General features: G+C 48.3%; 1 protein-coding gene and 1 long non-coding RNA gene across 2 annotated transcripts in view; both read right to left on the reverse strand.

The window, feature by feature from the left end:
- Positions 1-13,209, reverse strand: part of LOC310684242 (uncharacterized protein) — a 47,892-nt gene that overhangs the window by 24,629 nt on the left and 10,054 nt on the right. The window contains exon 5 of the mRNA XM_083455031.1: positions 6,526-6,652. Coding sequence (XP_083311157.1) covers positions 6,526-6,652 — 127 coding nt within the window. The remainder of the gene's footprint in view (positions 1-6,525; positions 6,653-13,209) is intronic.
- LOC310684853 lies at positions 2,177-3,963 on the reverse strand. Its single transcript, XR_014514877.1, has 2 exons — positions 2,625-3,963; positions 2,177-2,561 (listed from the first exon to the last, which is right to left on the reverse strand). It is a non-coding gene; the product is annotated as an uncharacterized lncRNA (long non-coding RNA).

A 13,209-nucleotide genomic window follows, 5' to 3' on the forward strand; every position in this document is an offset into this window, starting at 1 on the left:
CAGACGCGTCGAGGCGCCTTATTTGCGGAGACCGAAATGAATCCAAAGGGGGCGGGAGACCCAGGACGCCCAAAGGGGGAAGAGAAAGGAGACTCGCCGGATCCCCGAAGGCGCCCCCGAGGCAGCACTTGCGGAGCAGAGAGACAACAGCCCCGCCCCCCTTGCAGGAAGGGATGGGGAGGAAGGGTCTTTGGCTCTGGGGGACGTGGCCCCCTTTATTCCCAGTCCTCTCTCGGAATCCAGCCCAGTTCCTTTGAACCCTGGGCGAGCCGGGCTCCTCCCCCCTCCCTCTGCAAAGCAGGAGCCCCGGGCATCGCAGCCCCCAGGGGGGTCGTATTTGCATCCCTCCCACCGTCACCAAAACGTCGCGCCATGGTCACAAAAGAGGAGTGGTTGTCATGCATAAAGGAGAAAGTGCCCCCCCCCCGTCATCCCAGCTCCCACCGCCTTGGAAGAAGCTGCTTCCCCAAAGAGCAAGACCGGGATTTACACCTCCCCCCAGTCGCGAGGCCTTCCTGCGCTTCTCCTCTGGAAGGATCCGGATTCCTGCCTGGGGTATGGGCTGCCTCCTGGGGCGAAGCTGGATCCCCCCCTAGGGGCAAAGGACCTTCTGCTTGAGGGAGGGAGGGAGGGAGGGAGGGGAGCCCTGGATTCCCCTCTGTTTCTGTCTTGCAAGAAACATTGTATCCGCTGCTGCTACATTTTGTGGCGCGCTTCTTCCCCGCTTTCTGCTCTCGGTTTCTTGCGCTCAAGGAGTCGCGCAAAAGAGCCGAGCTCTCCTGGCGGATCGCGCGCTCCAGACACGGGGCTGCTGCTTCCTGACTTCGGATTGGCTGCCTGTCACTTTGGACGGTGCCGATTGGTCAATCCTGATGTTTCATTGAGGGGTTTCGGGACTCCATTGAAGGGTTTACAAGCCTCTGGGCTGCAGATCACTAGGAGGGAAGTTTATATGTGGAGGGGGCCACTCTGGCTCGTCGTCCTGCGTGGGTGAATGGGATTTGGGTGTGTTTGGATGGCCTCTTAGTCCCCGGCTCTGCCAACAGCTTGCGGGGTGAAAGGCCCGGAGGGGTCGCCTGAGGTCTCTCTCCCCCGACAAGGCTGCTTTGTTTGTTTGTTTGTTTAATTTTCAAATATCTTTATTGAAACTTAACATATATACATGAGAACCAAAATTCCCAATGATTCCCTCACATAAAATATAATATCTAAATTATAACAGTTGCATAATCCTACATTAAATTATCAAAGGCAAAGCTGCTTTGTTGTCCTGCAAGGGGCCAGGAGTGTCTCTGCAAGGCCGTCCTCCGGGCGGTCCTTCTCCTCTTTTATTTCAACCCCTCATCCCCAGGGGCCTGAGAGGGGATCCCACCCCCTACCCCCTAGCAAAGGAACGGGTTTCAGATATATTTTTGATACAGCCTGTGGGGCTGGTGGGGGAACGTAAGGGAACACTCTTGCAGGCCCCACGGCCTCCTCCAGCACTGGAAGAGCTACACAGCGTTCCTGGGAAGGAGTCCTGGTGTTCTGGGACTGCCAGCTGCTCTCTTGTGAGCCCCCGGTCTAGGAGAGTAAAAGAGGAGAGGAGGGATCTGGCCATATTTCTACTAATTACAGATTAAGGAACAGAAGACGTATGAGAGGAGCAGCCCTCATACAGACATCCTGTCTCGTCGCAAGACACAGCAGAAAGAAAAAGTGCAATAGTAGTACCAGAGACGGAATTCACACAGACTGGATTCCTTCCTCACGGAACAGAGAGTAAACAAGAATCAGATGATCCTTGCAATGGGAGGAGTGAAATGCTAACAGAACGTGTGTCTTCTGCTTATAAATATGCTCTCACTGTCAAAGAGATCTTTCTGAATTTTAATCAGAATCTCCATTCCTGTTATATTTTAACCCACTGGTTCGGATCCCACCCTCCAGAGCAGGAGAAAACAAGGAGCCCCACCAATTTGCAGCTTGGAGACTCTGGAAGAGGAAGCACTGTGAACCTCTCTACTCGTGACGTGAACCACCCTGGCATCTTCAGATCAAGGGCACTGCACACATTTAATAGCTATAGAAATAATAAAGTACGTTACCTGCTTGTGTGGTAAGAATTTGCTTCTACGCCAGCGGTTTGTTACACATGTAAGGGAACATCTGAAATGAAAACACGGAACCAAGAGAAGGAGAGCCAACTCAGAGTCCTGCAGGGACCCAGTTTATTCAAACTATTGCAATAGGACAGCCTTGCCATCCAGTTCTTCAGCAGAAGGGCTGGTTTGAAAAGGCTGCCAGGAGGCATATTAGAAGAAAGCTTATATACACAGCACACAAAGACTCATAAAATGCCACAACACTCTTCCACTTGAATCAAGAACGGTCACAGGTCATGGGACGCATGGCTCAATGCGGATATCGACTCCTCTGAAATTACCTTGGGGTGTCCCAGAGTGCCCAGGTCATTTGGGTCTCATATGTTGCAGCGTTCCCTTGGCAACCAGGCCCATGGTGGGGCTGTTGATGTTCCTCGTCCCTATCTTAGTTCTCGTTTCCCAAAACGTGTCAAAGACCTTTGAGGAGAGGTGTGAGTTCTCACACGGATGCTAGCTCAACACAGATCTCTTTCCCAAAACATCATCTGCCCTTCTAGGGTCTGATAAGGATGGAAGCGGTAGGAAACTTACGCAGGACAACTTTACAGGAGGGTGGAATGAGGGTTACAAAATGCAGGCATACAAAAGTCAAGCCTAATGCATCCTATCTAAAAGGCTGGATGCAATTAATACTAGGACACTTTGATCAAACTCTATAATATCTAATATTCAATCAACTATCACATTTTTTACACCAAGTCCGTCCTAGGAAAGTTCAGCATGGACAGCAACCTCATCAGTGTCGCCCAATCACTGTTGTCCCTCTGTCCAGGCATGACCTGAAGACGGAATTCAACAGCTTGGCCAAGGACTTGAAAGTCACAGCTCTGGGTACGTAGTAGGTATTAATATGGGGCACCAGATGTGGCAAAGAACCCAGCTGCAACCATTACCTCATATGAGCTAAGGTAAAAGGTAAAGGTAAAGGTACCCCTGCCTGTACGGGCCAGTCGTGTCCGACTCTGGGGTTGTGCGCCCATCTCACTTAAGAGGCCGGGGGCCAGCGCTGTCCGGAGACACTTCCGGGTCACGTGGCCAGCGTGACGAAGCTGCTCTGGCGAACCGGCAACAGCGCAGCACATGAAAATGCTGTTTACCTTCCCGCGCGAAAGCGGTACCTATTTATCTACTTGCACTTAAGAGTGCTTTCAAACTGCTATGTGGGCAGGAGCTTGGACCGAAAGACGGGAGCTCACCCCGCCGTGGGGATTCGAACCACTGACCATGCGATCGGCAAGCCCTAGGCACTGAGGCTTTACCCACAGTGCCACCCGCATCCCTCTCATATGAACTAAAGTCTCCTCCAATTAAATCTGTACACAGCCACTACTGTAGTTTGCCCCACTGTGAGTTCTTTGATGGCCAACAAGACGGGCCCTGTGGCTGAAGCTCTTTCCACATGCTTGCCACTGTTAGGGTTTCTCCCCTGTATGAATTCTCTGATGGGACATGACACTATCCGTTTTTCTGAAGCTCTTTCCACACTCTTGTAACTGATAGGCTTTTTCTCATGGATTAACTCTTTGATGGGCCCTAAGATGGCATTTTGGAGTAAAGCTCTTTACACACTAAAAGCACTGATGAGGTTACTCCCTTGTATGAATTCTTTGATGGGAAGTGAGTTTGCTGCTCGTATTGAAGCTCTTTCCACATTCCAAACATTTATAGGGTTTCTCCCCTGTATGAATTCTGTGATGGTTCGTGAGACTGGTGCTCTGGGTGAATCTCTTTCCACATTCCAAGCACTGATAGGGTTTCTCTCCTGTATGAATTCTTTGATGGGAAGTGAGACTGCTGCTCCTATTGAAGCTCTTTCCACATTCCAAGCAAAGAACCCAGCTGCAACCATTACCTCATATGAACTAAAGTCTCCTCCAATTAAATCTGTACACAGCCACTACTGTAGTTTGCCCCATTGTGAGTTCTTTGATGGCCAACAAGACGGGCCCTGTGGCTGAAGCTCTTTCCGCATGCTTGCCACTGTTAGGGTTTCTCCCCTGTATGAATTCTCTGATGGGACATGACACTATCCATTTTTCTGAAGCTCTTTCCACACTCTTGTAACTGATAGGGTTTTTCTCATGGATTAACTCTTTGATGGGCCCAAAGATGGCATTTTTGAGTAAAGCTCTTTCCATACTAAAAGCACTGATAAGGTTACTCCCTTGTATGAATTCTTTGATGGGTTGTTAGACTGGTGCTCCGGGTGAATCTCTTTCCACAGTCCAAGCACTGATATGGCTTCTCCCCTGTATGAATTTTTTGATGGACACTTAGCTGGTAGCTGTGACTGAAGCTATTTCCACACTCCAATCAGTGATAGGGTTTCTCCCGTGTATGAATTCTTTGATGGGAAGTGAAACTGTCCTTTCGACTGAAGCTCTTTCCACATTCCAAACACTGATAGGGTTTTTCCCGTGTATGAATTCTTTGATGGGAAGTGAAATTGTCCTTTCGACTGAAGCTCTTTCCACATTCCAAACACTGATAAGGTTTCTCTCCTGTATGAATTATTCTATGGGAAGTGAGATTGCTGCCCTTAATGAAGCTCTTTCCACATTCCAAACATTTATAGGGTTTCTCCCCTGTATGAATTCTCTGATGGTCAGTAAGCTGCCTTCTGAGAATAAATCTCTTTCCACATTCCAAGCAGTGATATGGTTTCTCCCCTGTATGAATTCTTTGATGGGAAGTGAAACTCTCTCTTCGACTGAAGCTCTTGTCACATTCTTGGCACTGATAGGGTTTCTCTGTTGTATGAATTATTTGATGGGACCTAAGGTGGCCTTTTTGAACGAAGCTTTTTCCACACTCCCAGCACTGATAAGGTTTCTCCCCTGTATGAATTCTTTGGTGGGAAGTGAAAGTTTCCTTTGTTCTGAAGCTCTTTCCACACTCCTGGCACTGGTAGGGTTTCTCCCCTGTATGAATTCTTTGGTGGGAAGTGAAACTCTCCTTTTTTCTGAAGCTCTGCCCACAATCTTGGCACTGATAAGGTTTTTCCCTTGTATGAATTCTCTGATGGACAGTAAGCTTGTATCTCTGACGGAACCTCTTTCCACATTCCAAGCACTGATAGGGTTTCTCCCCTGTATGAATTCTTTGATGAGTTGTGAGATGGGAGCTCTGAGTGAATGTCTTATCACATTCCAAACATTTATAGGGTTTCTCCCCTGTATGGATATTTTGATGGACACTTAGTTGGTGGCTGTGACTGAAGCTCTTTCCACATTCCAAGCACTGATAGGGTTTCTCTCCTGTATGAATTCTTTGATGGGAAGTGAGACTGCTGCTCCTAATGAAGCTCTTTCCACATTCCAAACATTTATAGGGTTTCTCCCCTGTATGAATAAGTTGATGAACAGTAAGCTGGCCTCGGTGTCTGAAACTCTTTCCACATTCCAAGCACTGATGGGGTTTCTTCTCAAGGAGATTTCTTTGATGGGAAGTGGAAGGGGAGCTCTGCCTGAAGCTCTTGCCACAGTCTGAATCCTGATATGGCTCCTCCACTGTGTGGATTTCGTTGTGGTCTCCCTCGTTCTTCATCTCCAATTTATCACCACCTGAAACTAAGAGGCAAACAGATTAGAGCGTCAGGAATAATAATAATAATAATAATAATAATAATAATAATAATAATAATTTAATAATTATACCCCAGCCACTCTGGGTGGCTTCCAACAAAGATTAAAAATACATTAAAATGTGAGACATTAGAAAATTTCCCTAAACAGGGCTGCCTTCAGATGTCTTCTAAATGTCACATAGTTGTTTATCTCCTTGACATTTGATGGGAGGGCGTTCCACAGGGTGGGCTTATCACAGTGCAGGAACCACCAGCAGGCCCTTGGCACTGGACTTCAGTATCCGGGCAGAACGGTGGGGGTGGAGACACTCCTTCAGGTAAAGTGGGCCGAGGTCATTTAGGGCTTTCAAGGTCAGCACCAACTCTTTGAGTTGTGCTCGGAAACGTACTGGGAGCCAATGTAGGTCTTTCAGGACTGGTGTTATGTGGTCTCAGCGGCCGCCCCCAGTCACCAGTCTGGCTGCCGCATTCTGGATTAATTGCAGTTTCTGGGTCACCTTCAAAGGTTGCCCCATGGAGAGCGCATAGCAGTAGTCCATGCAGGAGATAACCAGAGCATGCACCACTCTGGCAACCACCTGGCTGGGCTTCATGCTTTGAAAAGGCAGGGCCGGAGGAAGAATATTCACAGGGAAAGCAGCCAACAGTCTTCCATCCAAGGCTGGCTGTGGGAGTGTTAGCATACCAGGTGCTGTGGGTGGCGCTGTTGAGCCCCATCGAAAAATCAGAGGTTCCTCCCATAGAGAGATGTCTTGAATTACAAAGCAGATAGGATGATCCAAGAGGAAGCCTTACCAAGAGAGTCCAAGATCCCACGATTCTCCTCCATGACTTCCTTATGCAGAGCTCTCTGGTCAGGATCCAGCAACGCCCACTCCTCGTCTGTGAAATGGACAGCCACATCTTCAAAGCACACTGGACCCTAAAAGAAAAAGGAAAAGGTTGTCCTCTTAGACCAAATAAAGGTGAACTGTTACACTTTGTTGTCTTCTGCCTCTTAATTGATGTCCTGTTTTAATGGGAATCCGTTTCTGCCCATTTTATGGATGCATATTTAGTTGTGCTAATGAATTATTCATTGTGTACAGTGGTGCCTCTGGTTGCGAATGGGATTCGCTCTGGAGGCCGTTTGCAACCGGAAACTACTGCAACCCAAAGTGCCTGTTCTGCGCATGCGTGTGGGGCGGTCTACCACTTCTGCGTAACTTGAGAAACCCGGAAGTACCCCGGTCTGGTACTTCTGGTTTTCCGCGTTCGTAACCGGAAGGTAACATAACCTGATGGCAACGTAGCCACTGTATTTTAACGAGGGGTATTCAGAACCTGGTGTTTGTTGGTGTGTCTCCCCCTGAGTGCGGGTGTCCAATCTCACCCGTCTGGAGCTGAGAGCAGCACCCACTCCTCCGGACTTCAAAGAAGACAGACATTCGAAAACGCATGCAGAACAGGAGACAGAACCAAGGGAACGGAAGTGATAGGAACTGTCTTCCGTTCTCACGCTTCCAAGCATGGAATGTAAACATAGGACATGTGATCTAACACTCACACATCCAGTGACGGGAGAAGGAAACTATGAACAGTGTTCTTCAAATCATTCTTCAGATCATGTGCACAAACATTCCCGTTTTCCACATGGAAGGACCCCCTTCCTTCTGTCCCTCTGTGCTGTTCTGGCCGGGTGGGGAGGACCCTCCTGAAGCCCTATAGACATCTTCAATGTGCGCAGGGGAATGAGAGGAGGAAAGCCCCACTGTGGGACTGATGGGGTGAATCCTGGCCACTCTTTGGTATGGGGTGTGAACTGCTTAGAAGGCTCTTTGAGCCTTCAACCTCCTTCCTTGGCAGTTCCTCTCACCATTCCTCTGTGTCCACCCGTCCATGACATCCTCTCCCCACATGGCCCCTTCCTCCTACCTGCTCTGGTTTGAGTCGGCTGCAAACCTCTCGGGGTCCTTTGGCCTCCTGGTAGCAGAACTGCCTGAGCTGCTGGCTCTGCACCTCTGAGCAAAGGGTGTCCTCCTCACCCAGGATCTTCTGCACAGAGTTTTCCCAGAATCCCCCACTGCTCCCATGGTGGGTTCCAAGTCCTCTTCCTGCTTCAGGGCCAGCTGAGTCTTGCTCATCCATCTCTGTTTTCTGGATACCTCCAGGAGATCGGAAGGAGTCCCTAGGTCTTCTGCCAAGTTCTGCCTGTCCTAATGAGAGGTTTTGGCAAATCCTAAAAAGCAAATACATTTTTCTGATATAAAATTGATACACAGTAAGGGGGAGAAAAGGGTTTCCTGGGCAAGCATTGAGAAGTATTGGCAGGAATCACAGCCCAGACCCAGAGTTTCTTTTTTATTTTTATTTTTTTTTTAATAATATTTATTGAAAGTTTATAATTACAGGAAAAAAGAAAAAAGAAAAAACACAATATATATATATAAAAGAGAGAAAATTAAAAAATTAAAAAATACATCAAAAATAAAAGCAAAAAAGCCACACAACTAGAAAGAAAACAAAAACATTTAAAAACACATCTTCCCCCCTCCCCACATCTCTATCCTTCGATGACTTATTTCCTCGACCCCCACCCACCTCCCCTTTTTGTATTCCAGTTAATAATTAAGTCAGCAAATCCTTTCCATCTTTCACTGCTTACTATCGTTTAATTATCTTAAACCTTATCTTCCCATCAAAATCTTAAAATTTATCTATACTTAAATCTAAACAAAAACCTTAAATCTTAAAACCTTAAATCCTAATCTTAAAACCTTATCATATTTCTACTAAAGTCATATAAGTTCATTCCACCATCTCCCAACATTCCTTAATTATGCTATATTACTCTAAATAATATTTTTAAAATTTCCAATCTTCTTCCACCGTCTCTTCTCCCTGGTCTCGGATTCTGTCAGTCTTTTCTATCAATTGAATATAGTTCATCAACCTGGTGCTCTTCTATCCGAGGCTCTTAACTCTTCTCCCTGTCCTGTCTGCAAGTTTCTTTTAGTGCCAAAAATTAAGTCCCAAAGGGCTTCCTTCTTAGCCGCTCCTTGATCCCATCTCAGCAAATTTGCCCATACTCCATATTCAAAGTTGTAATCCAAAAAATGTTCCAGGGCATACTCCACAGGCCCTTTGAGACTGAAGAGCTCCACTTTTCCAGTCTCTCCCTCAGTGCCTCCCTCCATCAGAAAATCTGCCCATCTTCCCTTCTTCAGTCCAAGCGGGGCACCGTCTCTCCGATTCTGACTCTCAAACTCCATCACCTCTGAATTCAACTTATGTCCATCAATTTGTTTCTGTGGGGCCAAGACCTCCACTTGAGTTTCTTGAGGTGCAGAAACAGTTTGTTCCATCTTCTTCTCCAGAACTTGTCATTTCAAAATTGGTTCCTGAGTCACATCCCGAGTGGTTCCTGCAAAAATGTTCACTTTTTGTTCCAAATCAGATACACTTTGTCCCAAATTTTCCATTTTCTTTACCATCAAGTCCGCCTTCTCATGTAATTGTTCCAACAGAGCATTTATTTTGTAAAATGCATTCACTAGAGCTTCTTGTTTTTCCATTCTTATCCAGAGACTTTCCAAGGTCACTTATTTCACAGCCCTTGGTTCTTAGTGGAAAGTTCCACTTTGCAGTTGCCACAGTTTCAGAAGCTCCCTCTAAAGGAAACAGTTTCTATTTGTATCTATCCTTGTTATTCCAAATCAAAATCCAGTATCAAAGTTACTGTTCAACTTTTATCCTTTTTAAGTGCCACAAGAATAATACAAAGAGTATATACAGTGGTGCCCCACAAGACGAATGCCTCGGAAGACGAAAAACTCGCAAGACGAAAGAGTTTTCTGTTTTCTGAGGTGCTTCGCAAGACGGATTTCCCTCTGGGCTTGCTTCGCAAGATGAAACGTCTTGCGCCTTTTTTTAAAAAACCGCCAATGCATTCCTATGGGAAACCGTCAATACGCATTGGTGCTTCGCAAGACGAAAAAACTCGTAGAATGAAAAAACTCGCAGAACGAATTAATTTCGTCTTGCGGGGCACCACTGTATCTCTTATTCAACCGTCCATCAGGATGTATTCCATTCCCAGTTATTCAGTTTCTCAAATCATAAAACTTTTTGACAGCACGATCCCAGGCTTGAAACAGTGGTAAATTATCTCGTCTCCCTCACTCTCCTGCAGGTTTAAACCGTCCACAAAAAATTCCCCCCTCTTCTCCTGCTTCCAAGGGGGTATTTGATATCTTAAATAGTGAAAATGTAATACTTTACAGAGTACTTTTCCCAGGCTTTAGCTTGCGACGTCTTTGCTTTGATCTGTTTACGAAACAGAAGGCGGACTTCCTATTTAGACCTTCACGTTCAAATGCCAAATTTAGATGTTTAAATAGTCCAATTTTCTGTTTACTTACGAATAATTACTTAGAGTCCAAATGTCCACAGGAAAAGTCGGCGCTTTCTGGCAACAGCAATGCGGCTTCACTCCTTGAAAGAAGCGGTTGATTCGATGTACCGTGCCGCTCACCCCACGTCGCTCCAGAGCCCCGAAACCCGGGTCTCCCCGTGAGTGGAGGAGGTGCAAAAGGTACCTGCTGAATCCCAAGTCCACTGGCTTCTTCCGCCCGTGGTTTCTGACGGGTCTCCGCCTCGCCGTGGCGGTCAGACCCTAGTTTCCAAGGAGCGGATTGTTCCCGAACGGAGGAAATCTGCCATTACCAGAAGCACCAACCTGGAAGTCCCCAGAGTTTCATTTTTAAAAGAGAAAGAATGAAGTCAGAATTGACAAGTGAGTCATTTGTACCAAGTGTAATTTGGACTCAAGGCAAGAGTGGGGGTCCCCCCCCCAAACGCCAGGGCACATTTCTTTCCAGCGGCTGTCTCCTTTTCCAGAACGTGGAATCTCCCCTGTTCTCAAGACAGACTACTGGGGTGGGGTCCCTTTTTCCTTTGTTCTGAGGGCCAGATCCTGACCTGACCAAAGGACAGCTCTCGAAAGCAAGGAAAGTAGGACTGCCCTACATTCTGTGATTGTACGTGGCTTAAAGTTCTTTTCAGTATTGTGTTTTAATCTTGTAATCTGCCTTGGGAACGGAGGGTGAAAATGGGATGGGGATGATGATGATGGTGAAGGTGTTACATAGCTTAACCCCCCCCCCCAGCCCCACTTGCTTGGAGGTTCTTTGGCATCCAGCATGGTCCCTCAGGTGGCCTCGGGAACTGGCAATGCCCACTTGAAGCTCCAGCCACCGTCCCTTTGGCACAGAGAGGATGTGGCCATGGGGCTTCCTGCTTTGGATCCCATGGGATGGTTGCAAGGTCCTCTGTGTGGAACTGCCCTGGAAGATGGCTCCGAAACTGGCCCCTAATGGCTGGATTCCCCTTTTATTTGTGGCATATTCATCCCACGTTTTTCTCCAATCCATGGGTCTGCCCCTCCTCATTGAATCCCCACAAATATCCTTGGGAACACATTTATGTCATTTAAATATTGATCCAGAGCAGAACTCTCACATATAGTTAGCAGAGTAAAAACTCAAACACATTGCAGGATTAAAAAAAAAAAAAAAATAGATCAGTGGCAATTATATATTTCATCCAGCAGAGCTTTACTGCTAGCCAAGGCAAACGAGCATAAGGGTCACAAATGCAACACATCCAGGATTGGCACTGCCCAGTTGCAGCAGAAGTGCAGACTGTTTGAGGACCGGGACATTCGCAGGGAAGCCAAAATGCTTGTTTACAAAGCTATTGCACTACCAACCTTGCTGTCTGCTTGTGAAACATGGACCACTTATAAAGGCCATCTCCAACTCCTCAAAAGATTCCATCAACGGTGTCCCCAAAATATTTTACACATCACTTGGGAAGACAGGAGAACTAATGCCAGTGTACTGGAAGAAGCAAAGATCACGAGTGTTGAAGCAATGATTCTTCAACATCAGCTTCGTTGGATTGTTGTGCGGGTGCCTGATGATCGTCTTCCAAAGCAACTACTCTATTCCAAACTTAAAAATGGAAAGCGTAATGCTGGTGGTCAACAAAAGAGGTTTAATGACGCTCTCACGGCAAATCTTTAAAAATGTAGTGTAAACACCGACAATTGGGAAACACTGGCCTGCGAGCGCCCCAGTTGGAGAACAGCCTTGACCAAAGGCTCGAACTCGAACTCAGGACGCAAGGGGAAATGTGCTAAGCGGAAGGCACACTTGGCAAATCCACACCGGGATCGGCTCCAGCCCGGAAACCAAAGTCCCCACTGTGGAAGGACGTGGGGATCCAGAACTGGCCCGGACTCACTGTTCAAACCGTCTTCGTGGAAGACCATCTTCCTCGGCTCCCAGGGATCGCCCAAGAAGAAGAATATAAACTGCCCCCCCCCCGCCCCTCCCTGGGACTTGCCCCCTTCTCCCCCCTGCGCCCTATGGGGAAGAGAGAGGAGACTTACAAGATCCCAAAGGTGCCACCGACGCAGCTCCTGGAAAGGAGACGAAAACCTCCCCCGGGAAGAGAGGAAATGGGGGGGGGCGGGAGGGAGGGGGCCTCGTCCTCCCCCCTTATTTCCTGTCCTCTCTAGGAATGCAGCTCAGTTCCTTTTAACCCTTGCAAGGCGGAGCACATCAAACGCACATCCTCTCTATTCCGGAGCCCGGGAGGAGCCTCGGACTTTGCAGACGCGTCGAGGCGCCTTATTTGCGGAGACCGAAATGAATCCAAAGGGGGCGGGAGACCCAGGACGCCCAAAGGGGGAAGAGAAAGGAGACTCACCGGATCCCCGAAGGCGCCCTCGAGGCAGCACTTGCGGAGCAGAGAGACCACAGCCCCCCCCCCCCCCTTGCAGGAAGGGATGGGGAGGAAGGGTCTCTGGCTCTGGGGGACGTGGCCCCCTTTATTCCCAGTCCTCTCTCGGAATCCAGCCCAGTTCCTTTGAACCCTGGGCGAGCCGGGCTCCTCTCCCCTCCCTCTGCAAAGCAGGAGCCCCGGGCATCGCAGCCCCCAGGGGGGTCGTATTTGCATCCCTCCCACCGTCACCAAAACGTCGCGCCATGGTCGCTAAAGAGGAGTGGTTGTCATGCAGAAAGGAGAAAGTGCCCCCCCCAGTCATCCCAGCTCCCACCGCCTTGGAAGGAGCTGCTTCCCCAAAGAGCAAGACCGGGATTCACACCTCCCCCCAGTCGCGAGGCCTTCCTGCGCTTCTCCTCTGGAAGGATCCGGATTCCTGTCTGGGGTATGGGCTGCCTCCTGGGGCGAAGCTGGATTCCCCCCTAAGGGCAAAGGACCTTCTGCTTGAGGGAGGGAGGGAGGGGAGCCCTGGATTCCCCTCTGTTTCTGTCTTGCAAGAAACAAGGAAAAAGGAGGAAACATTGTATCCGCTGTTGCTACATTTTGTAGCGCGCTTCTTCCCCGCTTTCTGCTCTCGGTTTCTTGCGCTCAAGGAGTCGCGCAAAAGAGCCGAGCTCTCCTGGCGGATCGCGCTTCCTGACTTCGGATTGG

Source organism: Podarcis tiliguerta (assembly GCF_965153285.1).
Source record: "Podarcis tiliguerta genome assembly, chromosome: 8".
NCBI lineage: Eukaryota > Metazoa > Chordata > Lepidosauria > Squamata > Lacertidae > Podarcis > Podarcis tiliguerta.